This window comes from Narcine bancroftii, chromosome 9, assembly GCF_036971445.1.
Source record: "Narcine bancroftii isolate sNarBan1 chromosome 9, sNarBan1.hap1, whole genome shotgun sequence".
NCBI lineage: Eukaryota > Metazoa > Chordata > Chondrichthyes > Torpediniformes > Narcinidae > Narcine > Narcine bancroftii.
In genome coordinates this window covers 58,864,030-58,882,511 of record NC_091477.1, presented here as the reverse complement: position 1 = coordinate 58,882,511, position 18,482 = coordinate 58,864,030, and the positions used below count along the sequence as shown (strand labels likewise).

The window sequence follows — 18,482 nt, the reverse complement described above, 5'->3', positions numbered from 1 at the left end:
CAGATGTCACATTCTCCAAAGGATAGAAAAAAATTCTTTAGCCAGAGGGCAAATTCCCTACTCGAGATGGATATGGAGGTCCAGTCACTGATGGAGATTGATAGGTATAGGGATAGAATGGGAATCACAGATTACAGCAGGAAAGACTCACAATCTTGTGGAATGGTAGACCATGCCCAAGGGTGTGATTGGCTGATCCTTGCTTTGAATTCTTATGTTCATTGGGAGGGATAAATATGCACGGTTTCAAAAACCCATCATACCAGATGTGGTCACCCTTCACTCATTAAAAAGGGGAATTGTTGATGTCCAGAATCTTCCAGAGATAGCTACAAATGATAACTTAATTTGTCTAAAGTTACTTTTCTGTTCCGAAACTGTTTGTCGGGAGTGATTACCACTGCGCTCAATTTACATAAATGTCACTAATCTTTTAATGACTTAGAGAAGAGACAAATATTTTTAATTACTGTCAATATTACTTTATTAGAGCAAATACATTCTATGCACAATATTGAAAAGTGGCCCTGATGATTTAATTTTACACATACAGCACAGTAACAGGCCATTTCAGCCCACAAGTCTGTGATGCCCACTTCACAACCAATTAACCTACACCTCAGTTACGTTTCAAACGGTGGGAGGAAACCGGAGCCCCAGGTAAAACCCACGCAGACACAGGGAGAATGTACAAACTCCTCTCTGACAGTGCGGGATTCGAACCTTGGTCCCGATCTCTGGTGCTGTAACAACGTAGCACTAACCACTACGCCAACATTGCTGCCCTTAATATGAGCTCTATGTGATCTCACTAAAGAAAAAGACATTATATATCTTTAACTATTCAGTTTGATTAGTGGCCCCTCCAGGGTGATTCTCCTGATACGAGGAGAAAATTCAAGCACCTTTAAATTTTCTACTACGTTACTCCCTCTATAATAGGCAAATCACTTGTGGTGCCAACGAGCTCATGAGCTCTTTTTAAAAGCAAATTGCTATGTTGCAGATGATGCCTACAGCTCTTTGAGTGTTATTATTCTGCAGCTTACACCACCTGGGAGAGTAGCATTCATTTAAAAGTATTCAATGGATGGAAAATGAATGAGAAAACATCACACATGTGAAAGAACAGTACAAAATAAATGAAAAAGGAATTATATACTATGCACATGCATATCTTTGAAAAGTCCAATAATCCTACTAACTCCTGGTTATCTCTGGTCCATGACCATTCAAAGTGGGAAAGGAGCATTTGAGATAGTGATGAGCACCCCACCCACGTGTCAGGAATGCACAGTAATAAGCAGAAGAAACGGTCCACCTCACAAGCCTGCCCCCCCGTCCCATCTGTGGTTGAGCCTGTTGTTCCCATATTGGTCTCAAAAACCACCTTAGAACTCATAGTACCAAATGGGAGAAGAGGACCACAAGAACTGCTGAAATCTGGAGCAGACAATGAAAAATTGGCAGAACTCAGCAAGTCAGGCACTGGAGAGAAATGGCTAGCCAATGCTTTGTGTCTGGAACCTTTCTCAAGACTCAAGGCAGTCAGTCTTGAAGAAGAGTCTTGACCTAAAGCATTGACAGACACTTTGCCTGACCCCCACGCCCCCTCAAAATCTCTCGAATCTCACATTGTCTGCTCATTATCAATCCTGCCGAAGTGGAAGTACCAATTTGTAGAATATATATGGAGAAGTGTGTGGAGATGGAGATACTTCATTAATATTTATAGTACAATGTCTAGACTCACCTATGCACTGAGAGATTGGGAGTCAGAAGGTGCAGATAATGTTTCAGTTCTTGCAGGACTCCTTGAAGGGGTTATGATGCTGAATATGTTGAACTGTGGAACAGGAGTTGTCAGGTGACCAATTAGACGAGTCTTTGAGTCAAATGATGTCACCCAGTTTTACAACATCAGCAGATGGATCATTTATGTTGATTCACCTCATCTTTGCTGAGGTGCCATTAAAATGTAATTGTGATTGAAACTTAACATACTTTCCGAAAAATGAGGGATTTCATGACAACTGATTACAATTTTGCTTTTGTCCATATTGCCCACAGACTTCTGGCTAGTACAGTCTGAAAAATGGAATCAAGGACATATCCCTAAGCAGCATTAATCAGTCTCCAAGTAACCCATGAGGTCCCATGAGAAGAGTAAAAGAAATGCAGAGGATGACCTCACATTAACCTATATTAAGCAAACTATTTTTATTTCTTTGTTATTTAATATTTCCATTCGTACCACTCATATATTGTTTTATTAGGAACGTTAAATAGGTGTCCTTTTCTTCATTGGCTGAGCTGTTTATGAGTAAGGTAAGATGTTTTGATCCCTCTACAAATCCTTCCTGGACATCTGTAGATACCCTCTGCTAATGTGAGCCCTTGCTTGTTATACTAGTTCCCTTCATTCTGTTTGTCAATTTTCCAGTCAAGTCAATAATTTCCATTCCATAAACTTCAAGTATCTCAGTTCTGCATCTTAATTAAAACTTTAAAAATGCAAGATCCACCCTTTACAAGTTCACACTGGTTCTCTCCCATACCATTTTGGATACTGTTGAGAGGTTAACCTACCTTCATGGTGCCAGGTCTCTGGGATGGACTCTGGCCCTTTGACTCACAAAGGGAAGGGGGGAGAAGAGGCGAGCTGCTGCGATGGGGGTTTAGTTGTGAGGAGAACAGATAAGAGGTTCTGTGGATAAGACAGAGACATATGGAGTGTATGTTGCCTCCCAGGTACCAGGGTCTGGAATGTCTCGGATTGAGTCCACAGCACTATCTAGCGGGAAGATGAGCAGTTTAATGTTGAGGTCCATGTAAAGTCAAAAGACTGGAGGCTCACTACAAAGTGAGTTCAGGGAATTAGGTCCTGGGTGAAAGGAAAGGACTTCAGGGTTACTACCCATGCCACCCACTTGCGAGGCCAGAAATACTGTATAATATTCAGAAAATATTCACAAGAGTGATTCCTGAATGAAGGGATTACCATATGAGAAAAAAAATTGATGGACTGTACTCCTTGAAGGTCAGAGGATTGCAAGGGGACCCTTTAGAAGTATGTTGAAAGGCCTGAACAGATAAAATGTGGCAACATTGTTTCCAATGGTAGATGGAGATAGAACAAGAGGCCATCCATTCAAAACAAAGATGGGGAGGAATTTCTTGAGCCAGAGAGTGGTGAACCTCTGGAATTTGCTATCACGGATGGCCGTGGAGGCCAAGACATTGGGTATATTTAAAGGAGGGAGTGAAAGATTATGGGGAAAAGGTAGGGGTGTGGGGCTGTGGAATATCAGCTCATGATGGAATGGCAGAGCAGACTCGATGGGCTGAATGGCCTACTTCTGCTCCAATACATGGCTAAAGAGCAGGAGGGATGTCTTCAGATTTTTTGATCATTAAACTCTTCTCCAGGGAAGGTAGGGCCTGTATTGGTGAGACAGTTTGCATCTGAACTGGGGGGGAACTAATATCCTTGCAGGAATGTTTGCTAGTGGGGGTTTTAACGAGTGAAGCAGGAGGATGGGAATCAGGGTGCCAGAGAAGATACTGGGGTGTTTGTGGAAAAAGATGTTGAGCCTGATACAAAGGCAGGAATAGAAAGGTTATGGGGGTTGGGAATAATGTTTTGAGTTGCTTCTATTTCAGTGAAAGGAGTACTGTGGGAATGACGGATGAGCAAAGAGCATGGATCAGCACATGGAATTATGAAGATGTGGCCATTAGTGCAACTTGGTTGCAGGAGGGGAGGACTGGCAGCTCAGTGTTCTGGGGTTCTGCTGTGTTACATGTGATAGAGAGTGAGGAATGAAAGGGGATGACCTCACTTGTCTGGAAAAATGTTACAAATATGCTCAGACAGGACAGACTAGAAGGCTTGTCTACTGAGGTTACCTGGATGGAACTGAGGAATGGGAAAGGGATGAGCCCGTTGATGGGATTCCCAATAGTCAGTGGGAATTTGAGGAGCAAATTTGCAGAGAAGTAGCAAACAGTTGCAATATGCACAAGGTTGTGATATTCAGGAGATTTTAACTTTCCACCCATTGACTGGGACTCCCATAGTGTAAAAGGGGTAGATGGGTTAGAGTTTCTCAAATGTGTTCAAAACCATTTCCTCAATAAATCTATGGAGGTCCTGTGATAGTACAGATTCTATCACCAATGTATATATGTACATATGGGACTGTGATTGGCTGAGAGTGTAGCCACACCTGCTGGTAGGTCTTAAAGGATTGCTCCTAGCCAGACCAGGTCATTCTGGACTGGTTGACCTACTTGTGATATGCTCCATTCTTGTAGTTAATAAAAACCTTGGATTGGATCAACAAGTTTTTGATTCTTTTGATGCACACTACAATTTTATTAACTAAAAAATTTTGAAAAGACTGGAGCATATCACAAATAGGTCCACCAGTCCAAAATGACCTGGTCTGCCTAGGAGCAATCCTTTAAGACCTGTCAATAGGTGTGGCTACACTCTCAGCTAATCACAGTCATCCTACACTACCAGCTGTAAATATGTATATATACACATTGGTGATAGAATCTGTACTATCACATGCACCGCCGCCGACCAGGGACCTGCTGCTGCCGCCGCCAACCAGGAACCTGGCGCCGGCGCTACTGATAAGGAAACTGCCGCTGCCGACCAGGTACCTGCCACTGCCGACCAAGGACCCGCTGCTGCCGCTGTTGATCAGGTCCCCGCCGCTGCCAAACGGGGACACGCCCACGCTGCCGACCCGGGACCTGCCGCCACCGCCGCTGCCGAACAGGGACACGCTGATGCTGCCGACCCAGTACCCACCGATGCTGCCGACCAGGGACCCACCACCGCTGACCGCCCCACCACTCTCTGCGCCACCGCTGACTGCCCCACTGCTGACCACCCCACAGCCGACGGCAAGCAGCGACCCCCAACACTTACCTTTGGCTGCAGGCAGCAACACCAACTCCCCAACACTGTTTTTTCAGGCCCAATTGTTTGCGTGACGTCATCACATACATGTTGTGTGACGTCATCACGCAGGACTCCCCTGTCTACATTACAAGTCTCTGCATCAATAACCCTTAACCAGGGCTTCCCCCATCCCCTCACAAAAGCAATGGAACTGATTAAAGTGCATGGACACTATACCAATTTCTTATTTGACTCGGGGTCAACTGACAGTTTTATCAGCCCAGATCTGGCCCACCATTGCGGACTGGCTATTCTCCCCACTGCCCAGAGAATTTCATTGGTAACACTCGACTGGGGTAAAAGGGGTACTGCGTGGCGACCCTGAAAGTCCAGGGCATCACATTCACAGACTTCAAACTATTAGTCCTTCCCCAATTGTGCGCCCCTGCTCTGCTGGGACTGGATTTTCAGTGCCAGTTTCAAACCATTTCCCTGCACTTTAGGGGGCCTTATGCTCCGCTCTCTGACCACCCTGGAAACCTCCTGCCAGCAGCAGCCCGAGCCACCCGCCCCCGTGCCCCAGGGCCTCACCTATAGTCTCTCCACCCTCCGAGTTGCTCCGCCAGCACTTTTTGTAAATCTCACCCCTGGCTGGAAGCCTGTGGCCACCAAAAGCTGGCAATATTGTTTTATGAACACAGGAAATTTATCATAAGCGAGGTGTGCAGATTGCTGGATGAGGGCATTATCGAACCTAGCTTGAGTCCATGGAGGGCCCAGGAAATGGGGAGAAGCCGCGGATGGTCGTTGACTACAGCCAGACAATCAACCGCTTCATGCTCCTGGATGCGTACGCCCTTCCAAGGATCACGGATGTGGTGAATCAGATCGCCCTATACCATGTATTTTTCACCATTGACTTATGTTCGGCCTATCATCAGCTCCCGATCCGCCAAGAAGACTGACCTTTCACGGCCTTCGAAGCGAATGGGTAGCTGTATCAATTCCTCAGGGTACCCTTTGGGGTCACAAATGGCATCGCGGTCCTCCAGCGGGAAATGGACCAGATGGTGGACCAGAACAGGCTGACTGCGACTTTCCTGTATCTGGATAATGTCACCATCTATGGCCATGACACGGAGGATCATGATGCCAACCTTGAGAAATTTTTTCAGACTGTAACTCGGCTGCACTTGACCTACAATTTCGACAAGTGTGTCTTCCGGACCACTCGGCTCGCAATTCTGGGTTGTGTGGTGGAGAATGGGCTGGTCATGCCAGACCCTGACCGCATGGACTCGCCCCCTCCCCCCCACCCAGAAGGCACTCAGACGCTGCCTGGGCTTTTTCTCTTACTATGCCCAATGGGTTCCACACTATGCTGACAAGGCACGGACACTCATCAAGACCACCTCCCTCCCCATTCATCAAGACCACCCAAAGCCAAAGCGGCCTTCGACTGCATCAAATCGGACATCGCTGCTGCAACGCTGCATGCCATCGATGAGTCCATTCCATTTCGAGTCAAAAGCGATGTGTCTGACTTTGCACTGGCGGCCACTTTGAACCAGGCCAGCTGGCTGGTAGCCTTCTTCTCCAGAACCCTCCATGGTCCTGAGAGCCGACACTCTTCTGTCGAGAAGGAGGCCCAGGCCATAGTCGAAGCAGTACATCGTTGGAGACACTACCTCATTGGCAAGCGCTTTACGCTGCTGACCGACCAACGTCCAGTCTCCTTCATATTTAGCAATACCCAGCGAGGTATGATCAAGAATTACAAAATCGTCAGGTGGAGAATCAAGCTCTTCACCTTTAATTATGACATACTGTATCGGCCAGGTAAACTCAACGACCCGCCAGATGCGCTCTCCAGGGGTACTTGCGCCAACATACAACTGGACAGGCTGCAGAAACTCTAGAGGTGCTCTGTCATCCAGGGGTCACTAGGTTTGTGCACTTTGTCAAAGCTCGCAACCTGTCCTACATGGTCGAGGAGATTCGCTCCATGACCTGAGCCTGCCCGGTGTGCACTGAGTGCAAGCCCCACTTCTTCCGTCGGAGAATACCCACGTCATCAAAGCCACCCGCCCCTTTGAGCGTCTCATTTTAGACTTCAAGGGGCCCCTACCATCGACCAACAGTAACACCTACATCCTTACATCCATCGATGAGTCCTCCTCAGTCATAGACGCCCTGCACAGCATCTTCGCCATCTTCGGGTAATCCAGTTACATCCACAGTGACAGGGAGTCCTCGTTTATGAGTTCAGAGCTGCGGCAGTACCTTCTGGAGCATGGTATTGCTTCAAGCAGGACCACCAGCTATAACCCACGCGGTAATGGGCAAGTTGAAAGAGAGAATGCCACAGTCTGGAGAGCGGTTACGCTTGCCTTCCAGTCCAAAAGTTTCCCCACCTCTCGCTGGCAGGATGTGGTCACTAGTGCCCTACACTCCATCTGCTCCCTCCTATGCACTACAACCAATGCCACCTCCCATGAAAGGATATTCTCTTTCCTGAGGAAATCCGAGTCGGGTACGACCATGGTTCCCGGTTCCCGGTCCAATCCTCTAAGAATGACCCCTTGGTTGACCGAGTGACCCTGCTCCATGCGAACCTGCATTATGACTACGTTGAGTACCCGGACGGACGGGAGAACACAGTCTCGGTAAGGGACCTAGCCCAAGTCGGATCAGGCGCAGCAGTGCCTTTAACCCAACCTCCCCCAATTCCTTCTCCCCCAGGTCATGTGCTTGAACAGAGGGAGAGGGACCAGCACCATCCCACTAGCTCAGGCCAGACTTTTGATAACGCCGTTGGGGAATTGAGCGAAGCAGTGGCCGCACCCTACAGGCCTGCCGGCAACCACAATCCCGGCACCACAGTAGTCACACTGAATGGTCAGACCCCCTGACCGGTACAGCCCCTAACCTCCATCCACCCTGGGGTTGGTTCTCAAAGAAGGGGTGAATGTGATAGTACAGATTTTATCACCAATGTATATATGTACAGATGGTAGTGTAGGATGACTGTGATTGGCTGAGAGTGTAGCCACACCTACTGGCAGGTTAAGGGTTGCTCCTAGCCAGACCAGGTCATTCTGGACTGGTCGACCTACTTGTGATATGCTCCAGTCTTTTAGTTAATAAAAGCTTTTGGTTTGGATCAATAAATCTTTGGTTCTTTCGACGTGCACTACAGGTCCCAATGAGAGAGAGTCCAATACTGGACAGGGCTGGTGACGGAACTATGTATAGGGGAACCCTTCAGGTCCAGTGATCATAAAGCCATTAGTTTCAAGGTCTGGTCCTTGTGTTGAGAATCTAAATTAGAGAAAGGTCAATTTTTCGAGATTCAGAAACCAGTTGGCAAGTGTCAATTGGGGCAGGTTAATTTTAGGTAAGGATGTGCTTGGGGGCAGCTCAGTTGGTACACAATGCTGTCACAGCGCCAGCAATCGGGACCAGGGATTGAATCCTGCACTGTCTAAGGAGTTTGTATGTTCTTCCTGTGTCTGTGTGGATTTTACCTGGGGGCTCCAGTTTCCTCCCACCGTTCGAGACATACCTTTAATTGGGTGTAAATTGAGCAGCACAGGCTCTTGGAGCAAAACTACCTGTTATCGTGCAGTAGGTCTAAATAAAGGAAGATCTAAGTGGGTTGGAAAGGGCCATGAGAAGACCTTGGTGAGCAGGATTAAGGAAAAGAGCAAGGATGTGAAGAACAAGAAGATGTGTTACATCAGGATAAGACCCATCAGGGGTGAAGTTGGATACTTGTACATGGAGTCAGAGCTCCATGGATTCAGAAAAAAAGGATCTTGGCAATTGTTTAGATCACACATGTCAAACTCTGGCCCGCGGGCCAAATATAATTATATTTGGCCCGCAAGATCATTTCAAAAATGTATTAGAGGTGGCCCGCCCTGCAGCGAGAGCCGATGCTGTTTTTTGGTAATGTCACTCCCACCATCCTCCCCCTTCATTGCACATCCTTCCCCATTGTAACATGAGAAATTGTAACACGAGAAGTCTGTCGCTGTCATCAGCCGGCAAGCCAGTTGGAAGGCTCCCCGCACAACCAGTCACTTCTCCCACCTGTCAAGCGGTGCGGCGGATTGGCGAGCGCCTGTGATTTCCTGTCGGCGCGACGGGCATGTCAGGCTGCGCATGGCCCCCGGGCAGCGCGAGCCCCGCGCGACTGGCACCGGACGGCCCTTCCACAGCACGAGCGCACTTCTCCCGGTCGCTACGTCCTTTAGCGCTTGCACCCGCGCGGACCCCAGGGACGGCTGGTTTGGCCCTGCACATGAAGAGAGAGATGGTGGCTGTCCACAAAGGCTGATCGGCAGCACGCTGGGCCTGAGTGGGTGGGTAAGCAGGGGTGGCAGAGTGTGTAGGTGAGGAGTAATGGGCAGGGGAAGTTATGGTGGTGCGAGGGGCAGTTAGAGGGAGGGATGAGTAGAAGGAGGGGTGGATAGGAAAGAGGTAAAAGGGGAGGGGTGATTAGAGGGTGAGAGACGGGTAGAGGGAGGAACAGGTTGAGGGGAGAGGCAGTAGAGGGGTGTGTATAGGGTGGGGTGGGTAGAGGCAGAGTGAGTGGAGTGAGGGGTGAGTAGAGGTTGGATAAAGGACTGGTCAGGTAGAGGGATGGTGGGTCGAGGGTGAATAGAGGCCTAGAGCCTGAGGAGTGAGCAGGAAATGCTGAGTCCTGATGCAGGCCAAAATGGACACAGCCTGTGAATGCTGACTACATCTCCACAGGGACAAAATAGGTTTCCCTCAGGTGAAGCAAAGGGTGAACTTGACCTGTAACATTATCCTCCTAAAGTTATATCCTAAAGTTTAACATTACATATGTTGAAAGAAGAGAAAACATGCAGATGTTGTTGAAAATTTTCAATAAATATTTAGTTCGGCCCTCGACTTAGTCCAAGTTTTTAATTTTGGCCCTCCGTGAATTTGAGTTTGACACCCCTGGTTTAGATACTTAAAATGGGCTGAAATGCTTGAGCATGTTGATATTAAGAAAGAGGATGTGCTGGAGCTTTCAAAAAGCATGAGGTTAGATAAGCCACAGGTTGCTATGGGAAGCGAGGGAGGAAATTGATGAGTCACTGACGATGATCTTCTGAATCACCTGTGGGAATAGAAGTACCGGAGGATTGGAGGGCTGCAAATGTTATTCCCCTGTTCATGAAAGGGAGTAGAGATAAGCATGGAAATTATAGACCAGTGAGTCTTACTTCAGTGGTGGGCAAACTATTGGGGAAGATCCTGAGAGACAGGATTAACAAGCAGTTAATCTTACTGGGGAAAGTCAGCATGGCTTCGCCAGGGGCAGGTCATGTATCACCAGGATGTAACAACATTGATGGGGTAGAGTGGTGGATGAGGTGTATATGGAATTCAGAAAAGCATTTGATAAGATTTCCCATGCAAGAGTCATTCAGAAATAAGGAGGCCTGGAATCCAAGGAGGCCTTGCTCTGTGGATATAGAATAGACTCGCCCAGAAAAAGCAGAGGGTGATTGTAGATGGTGCATATTGAGCTTGGAGGTCAGTGACCAGTCGTGTTCCACAGGGATTGGTTCTGGGACCCCTCCACTTTACGATTTTTATAAATGACCTGATTGAGGGTGGACGGGTAGGTTAGTAAGTTTGTGGATGACGCATAAGTTGGTGGCACTGTGGATCATCTGGAAGGTTACCAGAAGTTACAAAGGGTCCTTGATAGGATGCAGAGCTGGGCTGAGAAGTAGCAGATGGAGTTTAACACAGAAAGGTTTGAAGTGGTTCATTTCAGGAGGTCAAATGTGAAGGCAGAATACAATGTTAATGGGAAGCCTCTGAGCAGGGCGGACAAACTGAGGGATCTTGATGTCAACTTCCAAGGGACATTCAAAGCTGCTGCACAAGTTTCTGTCGGCCTTCATTAACTGTGGGACCAAGTTGAAGAGCCACAAGGTAATGTTACAGCTATATAAGACCTTGGTTAGACCCTCCATGGAATATTGTGTTCAGTTCTGATCACCTCGCTCCATGAAGGATGTCAATGGTATAGAAAGGGTTCAGAGGAGATTTGTTGCCTGGATTGGAGTGCATGCCTTATGAGGATAGGTTGAGTAGACTTGGTATTTTCACCTTCAATGTGGCTTCCAGTGGTTTCCTTCAAGAATCCATTCTCCCCCTGATCAGGCCGATGGCACCATTGGAGTCTGTCCTCAACGTACCAACACAAGCTAAATGTGCCATTCAAATTATCATGCTGTTGGTGGAATTCAAGTTCCTGGATGGATCTTACTGGCAGTTTCATGAAATATTACATATCAGTTTCATCACATGATCTGAAGTGTCTTTAGCACATATTTGACAAGGTCTCTATAATATGACAGTGTCTATTTGTAGTATGCTACATAGCAGTGAGAAACAAAGGACAAATTACACCATGGTTCGGGTGATTTGATGGCTGAAGGACATTCTTACCATGTGCAAAATTACACAAAAGAGAGTTGTTTGAGCTTTCTCTGGCTGTATAAGCCAGACCACCTGTACCTTCAATTGGAGAAATCTTCTTTGGCTGACATGAACTCAGTTTGTTTGCAGTGGCTTATATTCACCGTTTATTGTTAACAATGATAGTATTCTGCAGACAAAGAAATAGGTCCCATGGACAGTTCAATTTCTGGTCACTCATAAATCTTAATTGTAGTTTTATTAGAAAATAAGACATTTTGAATATTACAGATCATTTTAAAATGCCTAAATAATTTCAAAGATACTTAAAGATGATCTTTCTCTTGGTATTCATATTTACTCCCCACCTCACACCCTCTCCTTTACTTTTGCTGGTACTGCTGTGGTTTATTCCCTCCCTCGACCTTACTCTCTCTTGTTCTGCTCAGTTCTTTAGCATATAGGTCAGATAACATCTCATGGAAACCGGGTGGAAATTTACCTTTTGTGACCTTTGATGTGTTAGGGTTGGAGGAAATCTCTCTTTCTTTATTTTTCCTAATGACAGCTGTGCTATTTTCAAATTTCTGACCCGCTAAAGAGTTTTCACATTCAAATTCGGTATCTTGCTGGCTCCTTTCATTTTCAAGATTCACGTAATTGTAGTCAGAAAATGTGTCCTGGTCTTCAATATTTCCCTCTAAACTTCGGTAAGTTGGCTGTTCTATGTCTTTGAGGAAAGTGGACTCGTTGAAAAAAATTGGGAATTCTATTTCAGAAATATTCTCATAGATTGGACTTGTTTCAGGATCATCATCTTCTCCATCCTCTCTGTATTCTAAGACATCAAGTCTTTGGCATTTCATGTCTTCTTTCTTTGATCTATTTTGAGATTGCTTGACTGTGGCATAAATTATTTGTTTTCCCTCACTTTCTTTTGTGGAGGCAATTTGACTTTTTCCAGCAGTCTCCACACTTGACTCGATTCCACAGGCTGACCTGTTGCCTTCCCAGTTTTGATCAGATTTATTCTTTGTGGATTTTGAACTTTTCATGGCCTCTTGCTCACTCTTCGAGGTGTGCTCTCTTCCACCTTGAGACTTGACATTAAACAATTCCTGAGAAAAACTTGCTGCATTAGAAGGATTTCGGCCAGGCCCAATGGAAGTGGATTCCAATTTTTTAACAACTCCATCAATAAGGTGGTAAATTTTTCCAACTTCCTTTGCATTGAACAGGAAAACCCCTTCCCCCGAATCACATCTTCTGCCTGCTTCAAATGTAAATGCTGCCTGTAGAAACAAAAAGATCTGTGTCAGACTTTGGCCCACAATAGAACATATATAAAATTCCATTCAGCCTTACAGAAATATTGTAATTGAGGTCTCTCGTGCTTAAGAATCCCGCTGCACCTGTGGTTCAACAAACTGAAAACTGCAGCAACTTTGAACTTGGAACCTGTTTTGCAGGTTCCAAATCACTCAGATGTCATATCTTTGTTGATACTTCACTGGTAATGATATCAGATACATTCTTTTCTCGTGCTCACCAGCTTGACTCTGGAAAAAGGTGGAAGGGGTAGAATTTAATCTTCTCGTGGACTGGAGATTCAGGGAAAGGTATGGCAAGTTATTAACAAGTCAGGCATCATCAGTTGTTATGTTGTGATAATGTATGAATTGTACAAGATGGCACAATTACACAGATAATTATAATGATTTAGTAAGACCATCATGTACTACAATCTTCACATTCTGATTTGGAACATGTGGCTGCACTCAGCCTCCACATCACAATGTGGTGTGGAGAGAGACAGCAAATTAATGAATGCAGTTGGTCCCTCTTCAGACATTTCCTAACAGCACAGTGAAGGCTCCATCATGATGCCCAATCACTGTCTTAAAGTAGCCAGCATTACAGGTAACACCCATTTCATCAAAATCATAGACTTCCAGCTGATTTGGGATGAAAAGGTTCTACCCATGATATGGAACACATCCAAGAGAAGTGGTCCAACCATTGAAGGGGTTGTCTGAATTAACCACATCAGGCAGATGCAGCTGGTGGTAAAAATAGGAATGTGAGTAATTCCCTATTGTTAGCAACGTACCCCATAGGGTGATAAAGTGGTACGGGACACTTTGCTGTATCACTTTGTCTCCTCACAAACATGGGACAAAAGATGGGTTAGGATTAGGCCTTGTCAATCTGGCTCAAATGAGGTGGACGTCAGAGCGCCAACTGATTCACTGCTTTTAAAATGCCTATAAATTCAAACATTTTCTATTTAAAATAGCTTTGTTGTAGCTGGGCATGAAACTATTTGCCATCCTGTGGATGCCAGGATGAGTTCTGTTTTAAAGGTGGATGGTAATTTGCAATGGAAGTACAAATTGATCTGACAGGAGTGTGAGAGAGAGAGAGATAGAGAGAGAGAGAGAGAGAGAGAGAGAGAGAGAGAGAGAGAGAGAGAGAGAGAGAGAGAGAGAGAGAGAGAGATGGTCTGTGAATATGAGGGTTTGCAATATTTTATAGCACTGCTTTGTAATTGCACATAACTTTTTAAAACTTTTTTATAGATTTTTTAAAATTCAGCCATACAGCATGGTAACAGGATCTTCCGATCCGCCAGCCTGTGATGCCCTAAATCCATCCTCCCACTCAGCCCCACTCCCCTACTATCTCCCCATAAACTGATGATTCAGATACCTATCAATGTCTGTCTTAAATACACCCAATGATCTCGTCTCCACAGTATGGTAGCAAATTTTAGAGGTTTATCAGTCTCTGCTAAACATATTCCTTTGCATCTCTATTTCAAATGGGTGTCCTTCAATTCTGAATTTATGCCCACAAGTCCATAAGACATAGGAGCACAAAGAGGCCATTCAGCCCATTGAGCCTGCCCCAGCATTTACTCATGAGCCGATCCACTTTTCCACTCGGCTCCACTGCCCAGCCTTCTCCCCATAACCTTTGATGCCCTGGCTAATCAAGAACCTATCAATCTCTGCCTTAAATACACAGAATGACTTGACCTCCTCACCTGCCTGTGGCAACAAATTTCACAGATTGACCACTTAGTAGCTAAAGAAATTCCTCCTGTGACAGAATATAGAGAAACATAGTTGCAGGAGGGGCCACTAAATGTTCCAGGTTTCTGTTTTAGGTGTGATAGATTGGGGGGGGGGGAATAAAAGGTGGGAGTCGCATTGCTTATTAGAGAAAACATTACAGCGGTGCTGTGGCAGGATAGATTGGAGGGCTCGTCCATTGAAGCTGTTTGGGTGGAAGTGAGGAATGGAAAATGCATGAAAACATTAATGGGAATGTATTATAGACAGAGAGAATTAGAGGAGCAAATTTGTAAGGAGATTTTAACTTTCCACACATTGACTGGGACGCCCATCCTGTAAAAGGGCTCGATGGGTTGGTGTTTGTCAAATGTGTTCAGGAAAATTTTCTAAATCAATACATAAAAGAACTGACTAGAGAGGGATCTCCTATTGGGGAAGGAGGTGGGTCAGGTGACAGGTTTGTGTTGGGGACACTTTGGGTCCAGTGATCATAATACTTAGTTTTAGGTTAATTATGGAGAAGGATAAGGTTAAGATTCTTGATTGGAACAAGAAAAATTTCAAGGAGATGTGAAAGGATTTAGAAGGTGTGGATTGGGATAATTTATTTTCAGGGAAGGATGTAACAGAATAATGGAGGATATTCCAAGGGGAAATGTTGGGAGTACAGAGTTTGGATGTCCCTCTGTGGATTAAAGGAAAGGTTAGAAAATATAGGGAGTCTTGGAATATCCTTGCAATATCACTGGGATATTGGGAATTTGGTTTGGAGGAAGAGGGATGTGGACAACAGGTATAGACAGCAAGGAACAGATGAGGTGTTTGAGGAATATAGAGTTTTTTTTAATCTTAAAGAAATTAGAAAGGTTAAAAGGAGATATGAGGCTGCTTTGGCAGGCAAGGTAAAAAAAAAATCCAAAGGGTTTCTACAGGTACATTAAAAGTAAAAGAATAATGAGGGATACAATTGGGCCCCTTAATGATAAGAGGGGGAGAATCTGTGAGGAGTCAGAGGAGATGTGGGAATTTTTAAATGATTTTTTTTCTTCAGTATTCACTAAGGAAAGGAATATTGAGTCAGGTGAGGTAAGGAAATCTGGTAGCGAGGTCATGGATAATATGCAGATTAATGAGGAAGTAGTATTGGCTATTTTAAAGAGAATAAAGGTGGATAAATCTCTGGGTCCTGACAAGATATTCCCTAGGACCCTGAGGGAGGATGTGTACAAATAGTGGGGCCTCTGACAGAAATATTTTAAATGTCATTATCTGTGGGGGAGGTGCTAGAGGATTGGAGGGTGGCTCATATTGTTCCACTGTTCCTAAAATAAGGCTCTAAAAGTAAACTGGGTAATTAGAGGCCTGTGAGTCTGACGTTGGTGGGTAAATTAATGGAGTGTGCTCTTAGAGATGGAATATTTGGATGGACAGGGACTGATTAGGAGTAGTTAACATAGTTTTGAATGTGGTAGATCATGCTTAAAAAATCTTGTAGTTTTTTGAGGTTACAAAGAAGTTTGATGAGGGGAAGGGTGTGGATATTGTCTATATGGACTTTAGTAAGGCCTTTGACAAAGTTCCACATAAGAGGTTAGTTAGGAAGGTTCAAACATTGGTATTAATATTGAAGTAGTGAAATGGATTCAACAATGGTTGGATGGTAGATGTCAGAGAGTAATGGTAGAAAATTTTGTCAAATTGGAGGCCGGTGACTACTGGAGTGCGTCAGGGATTGGTACTGAGTCCATGTTTATTTGTCATATATTAATGATCTGGATGATAGGGTGGTAAATTGGATCAGTAAGCATGCAGATAATATGAAGATAGGTGGTGTGGACAGTGCGGAAGGTTTTCAAAGATTGCAGTGGGCTATAGAACAGTTAGAATAGTGGGCTGAAAGATGGCAGATAAAGTTTAATAATGAGAAGTGTGAGGTGCTACATTTTTGGTAGAAAGGATCAACAAAGGTCATACATGTAGACAATTGAGCAGTGCAGTAGAACAAAGGGATTTAGGAATTTTGGTACATAATTCCCTGAAAGTGGAGTCACATGTAAATAGGATGGTGAAGAAAGCTTTTGGCATATTGGCCTTCATAAATCAGAGCATTGAGTACAGGAGTTGGGATGTTATGTTGAAGTTGTATAAGGCATTGGTGAGGCCAAATTTAGAAAATTGTGTGCAATTTTGGTTGTTGAATTATAGGAAGGACATCAACAAAATAGAGAAGAGTGCAGAGAAGATTTACAAGAATGCTGCCTGGGATTTAGGGTTTGAGTTACAGGGAAAGGTTAAACAGGCTAGGACTTTATTCCCTGGAGTGTAGAAGAATAAGGGGTAATTTGATAAAGGTATTTAAAATTGAGGGGGATAGACAGTCAATTTGGACAGGCTTTTTCCATTGAGAGTGGGGGAGATTTAAACAAGAGGACATGGATTGAGATTGAAGGGGGAAAGTTTAGGGGAAACATGAGGGGTGATTTCTTCACTCAGAGGGTGGTGGGAATGTGGAATGAGCTTCTGGCCAAAGTGGTAGATGTGGGCTCAATTTTAATATTTAAAGAAAAGTTGGATAGGTGTATGGATGAGAGAGGTGTGGAAGGTTATGGGTTGGGTGCAGGTCAATAGGATTAGGTGGGAGAAGGTGTTTGGAACAGACTAGAAGGGCTGAAATGGCCTGTTTCTATGCTGTAATTGTTATATGGTTATACCACTGACTCAGTCTGGAGGTTGACCCTTTCAGGTATCCTGTATGATAACTTCCCAAGTCTACTTGCACCTCCAAATTTTGAACTTTCTTCCTATCCAAATAAGTTTGCCCTTTTATACCTTCTACCAAAGTGTTCTTTCCAACACTGTATTTATTTGCCACTTGGTCATTCTCCTAATCTAAGGCTCGCTGCACCTTCTGTTTCCTTCTCATTAACTGCCCCTCCACCTATCTTTGTATCATCTACAAACTTTACCACAAAGCCATTTATTCCACAATATAAAGCATTAACATATGACTCAAAAGAAGTGGCCTCAACACTGACCCTGCGGAACACCACTATTAACCAGTAGCCAACCAGGATAGGATCCTTTTGTTCCCACTTTGTTTCCTGTCGATCAGCCAATGCTCTACCCATGTTAGTATCTCTCCTGTAATTCCATGGGCTCTCATCTTCTGAAGCAGCCTTGTGTGCAGTAACTTATCAAAGGCCTTTTGGACTTTAAATACAACATACACAACATATTTAGTTCCCAGCTTTGGATATCTTTCAGTCAAGGGTCAGTAATGACCATAATGTCATAACTGGCAGCGTTCACCTCTGCTATATCAACCTTATTTCTTGCATATACTGTGAGCCCTTGAAGGGTTCTGGCTCGAAACATTGACAATATATCTTTACCTCCTGTGGATACTGCAAGACTGGCTGATTCCTCCAGCATTTGTGGTTTGACTACAGACTTCTGTGCTTCACTTGTATTATGGGCAGTGAGAAATGGAGGAGCAAATCAACAGAGCAATAGCAGACAGGGGCAGGAAACAAAGTTGTGATAGTAGCTGATTTTTAACTTTCCACATATTGAATGGGACTCCCAAGGGTTGGATTGCTTGGAATTTCTCAACTGTGTTCAGGAATCAAGGTAAAGTGACTGCAACACTGGATCTCCAATTAGGGAATGAGACAGGACAAGTGACTGCAATACTGGATCTCCAATTCGGGAATGAGACAGGACAAGTGACTGCAATACTGGATCTCCAATTAGGGAATGAGACAGGACAAGTGACTGCAATACTGGATCTCCAATTAGGGAATGAGACAGGACAAGTGACTGCAATACTGGATCTCTAATTAGGGAATGAGACAGGACAAGTGACAGAAGTATGTGTAGGGGTATATTTTGGGTCCAGTGATCATAATGCCATTAGTTTCAAGTTAATCATGGAAAAGGATAGGTCTGGGCCTAGGGTTGAGATTCTAAATTGGAGAAAGGCTAAATTTGTGGAAATGAGAAAGGATTGAGAAAACGTGGATTGGCTCTGTTGT

The 18,482-nt window shown here is 44.7% G+C and overlaps 1 protein-coding gene across 1 annotated transcript in view; it reads right to left on the bottom strand.

Annotated features, from left to right (window-relative positions):
* Positions 1 to 11,611: 11,611 nt before the first annotated feature.
* Positions 11,612 to 18,482, bottom strand: part of LOC138742955 (docking protein 3-like) — a 50,041-nt gene continuing 43,170 nt past the window's right edge. The window contains exon 5 of the mRNA XM_069897828.1: positions 11,612 to 12,663. Within this exon, the coding sequence (XP_069753929.1) occupies positions 11,755 to 12,663 (909 nt within the window). The 3' untranslated portion in view covers positions 11,612 to 11,754. The remainder of the gene's footprint in view (positions 12,664 to 18,482) is intronic.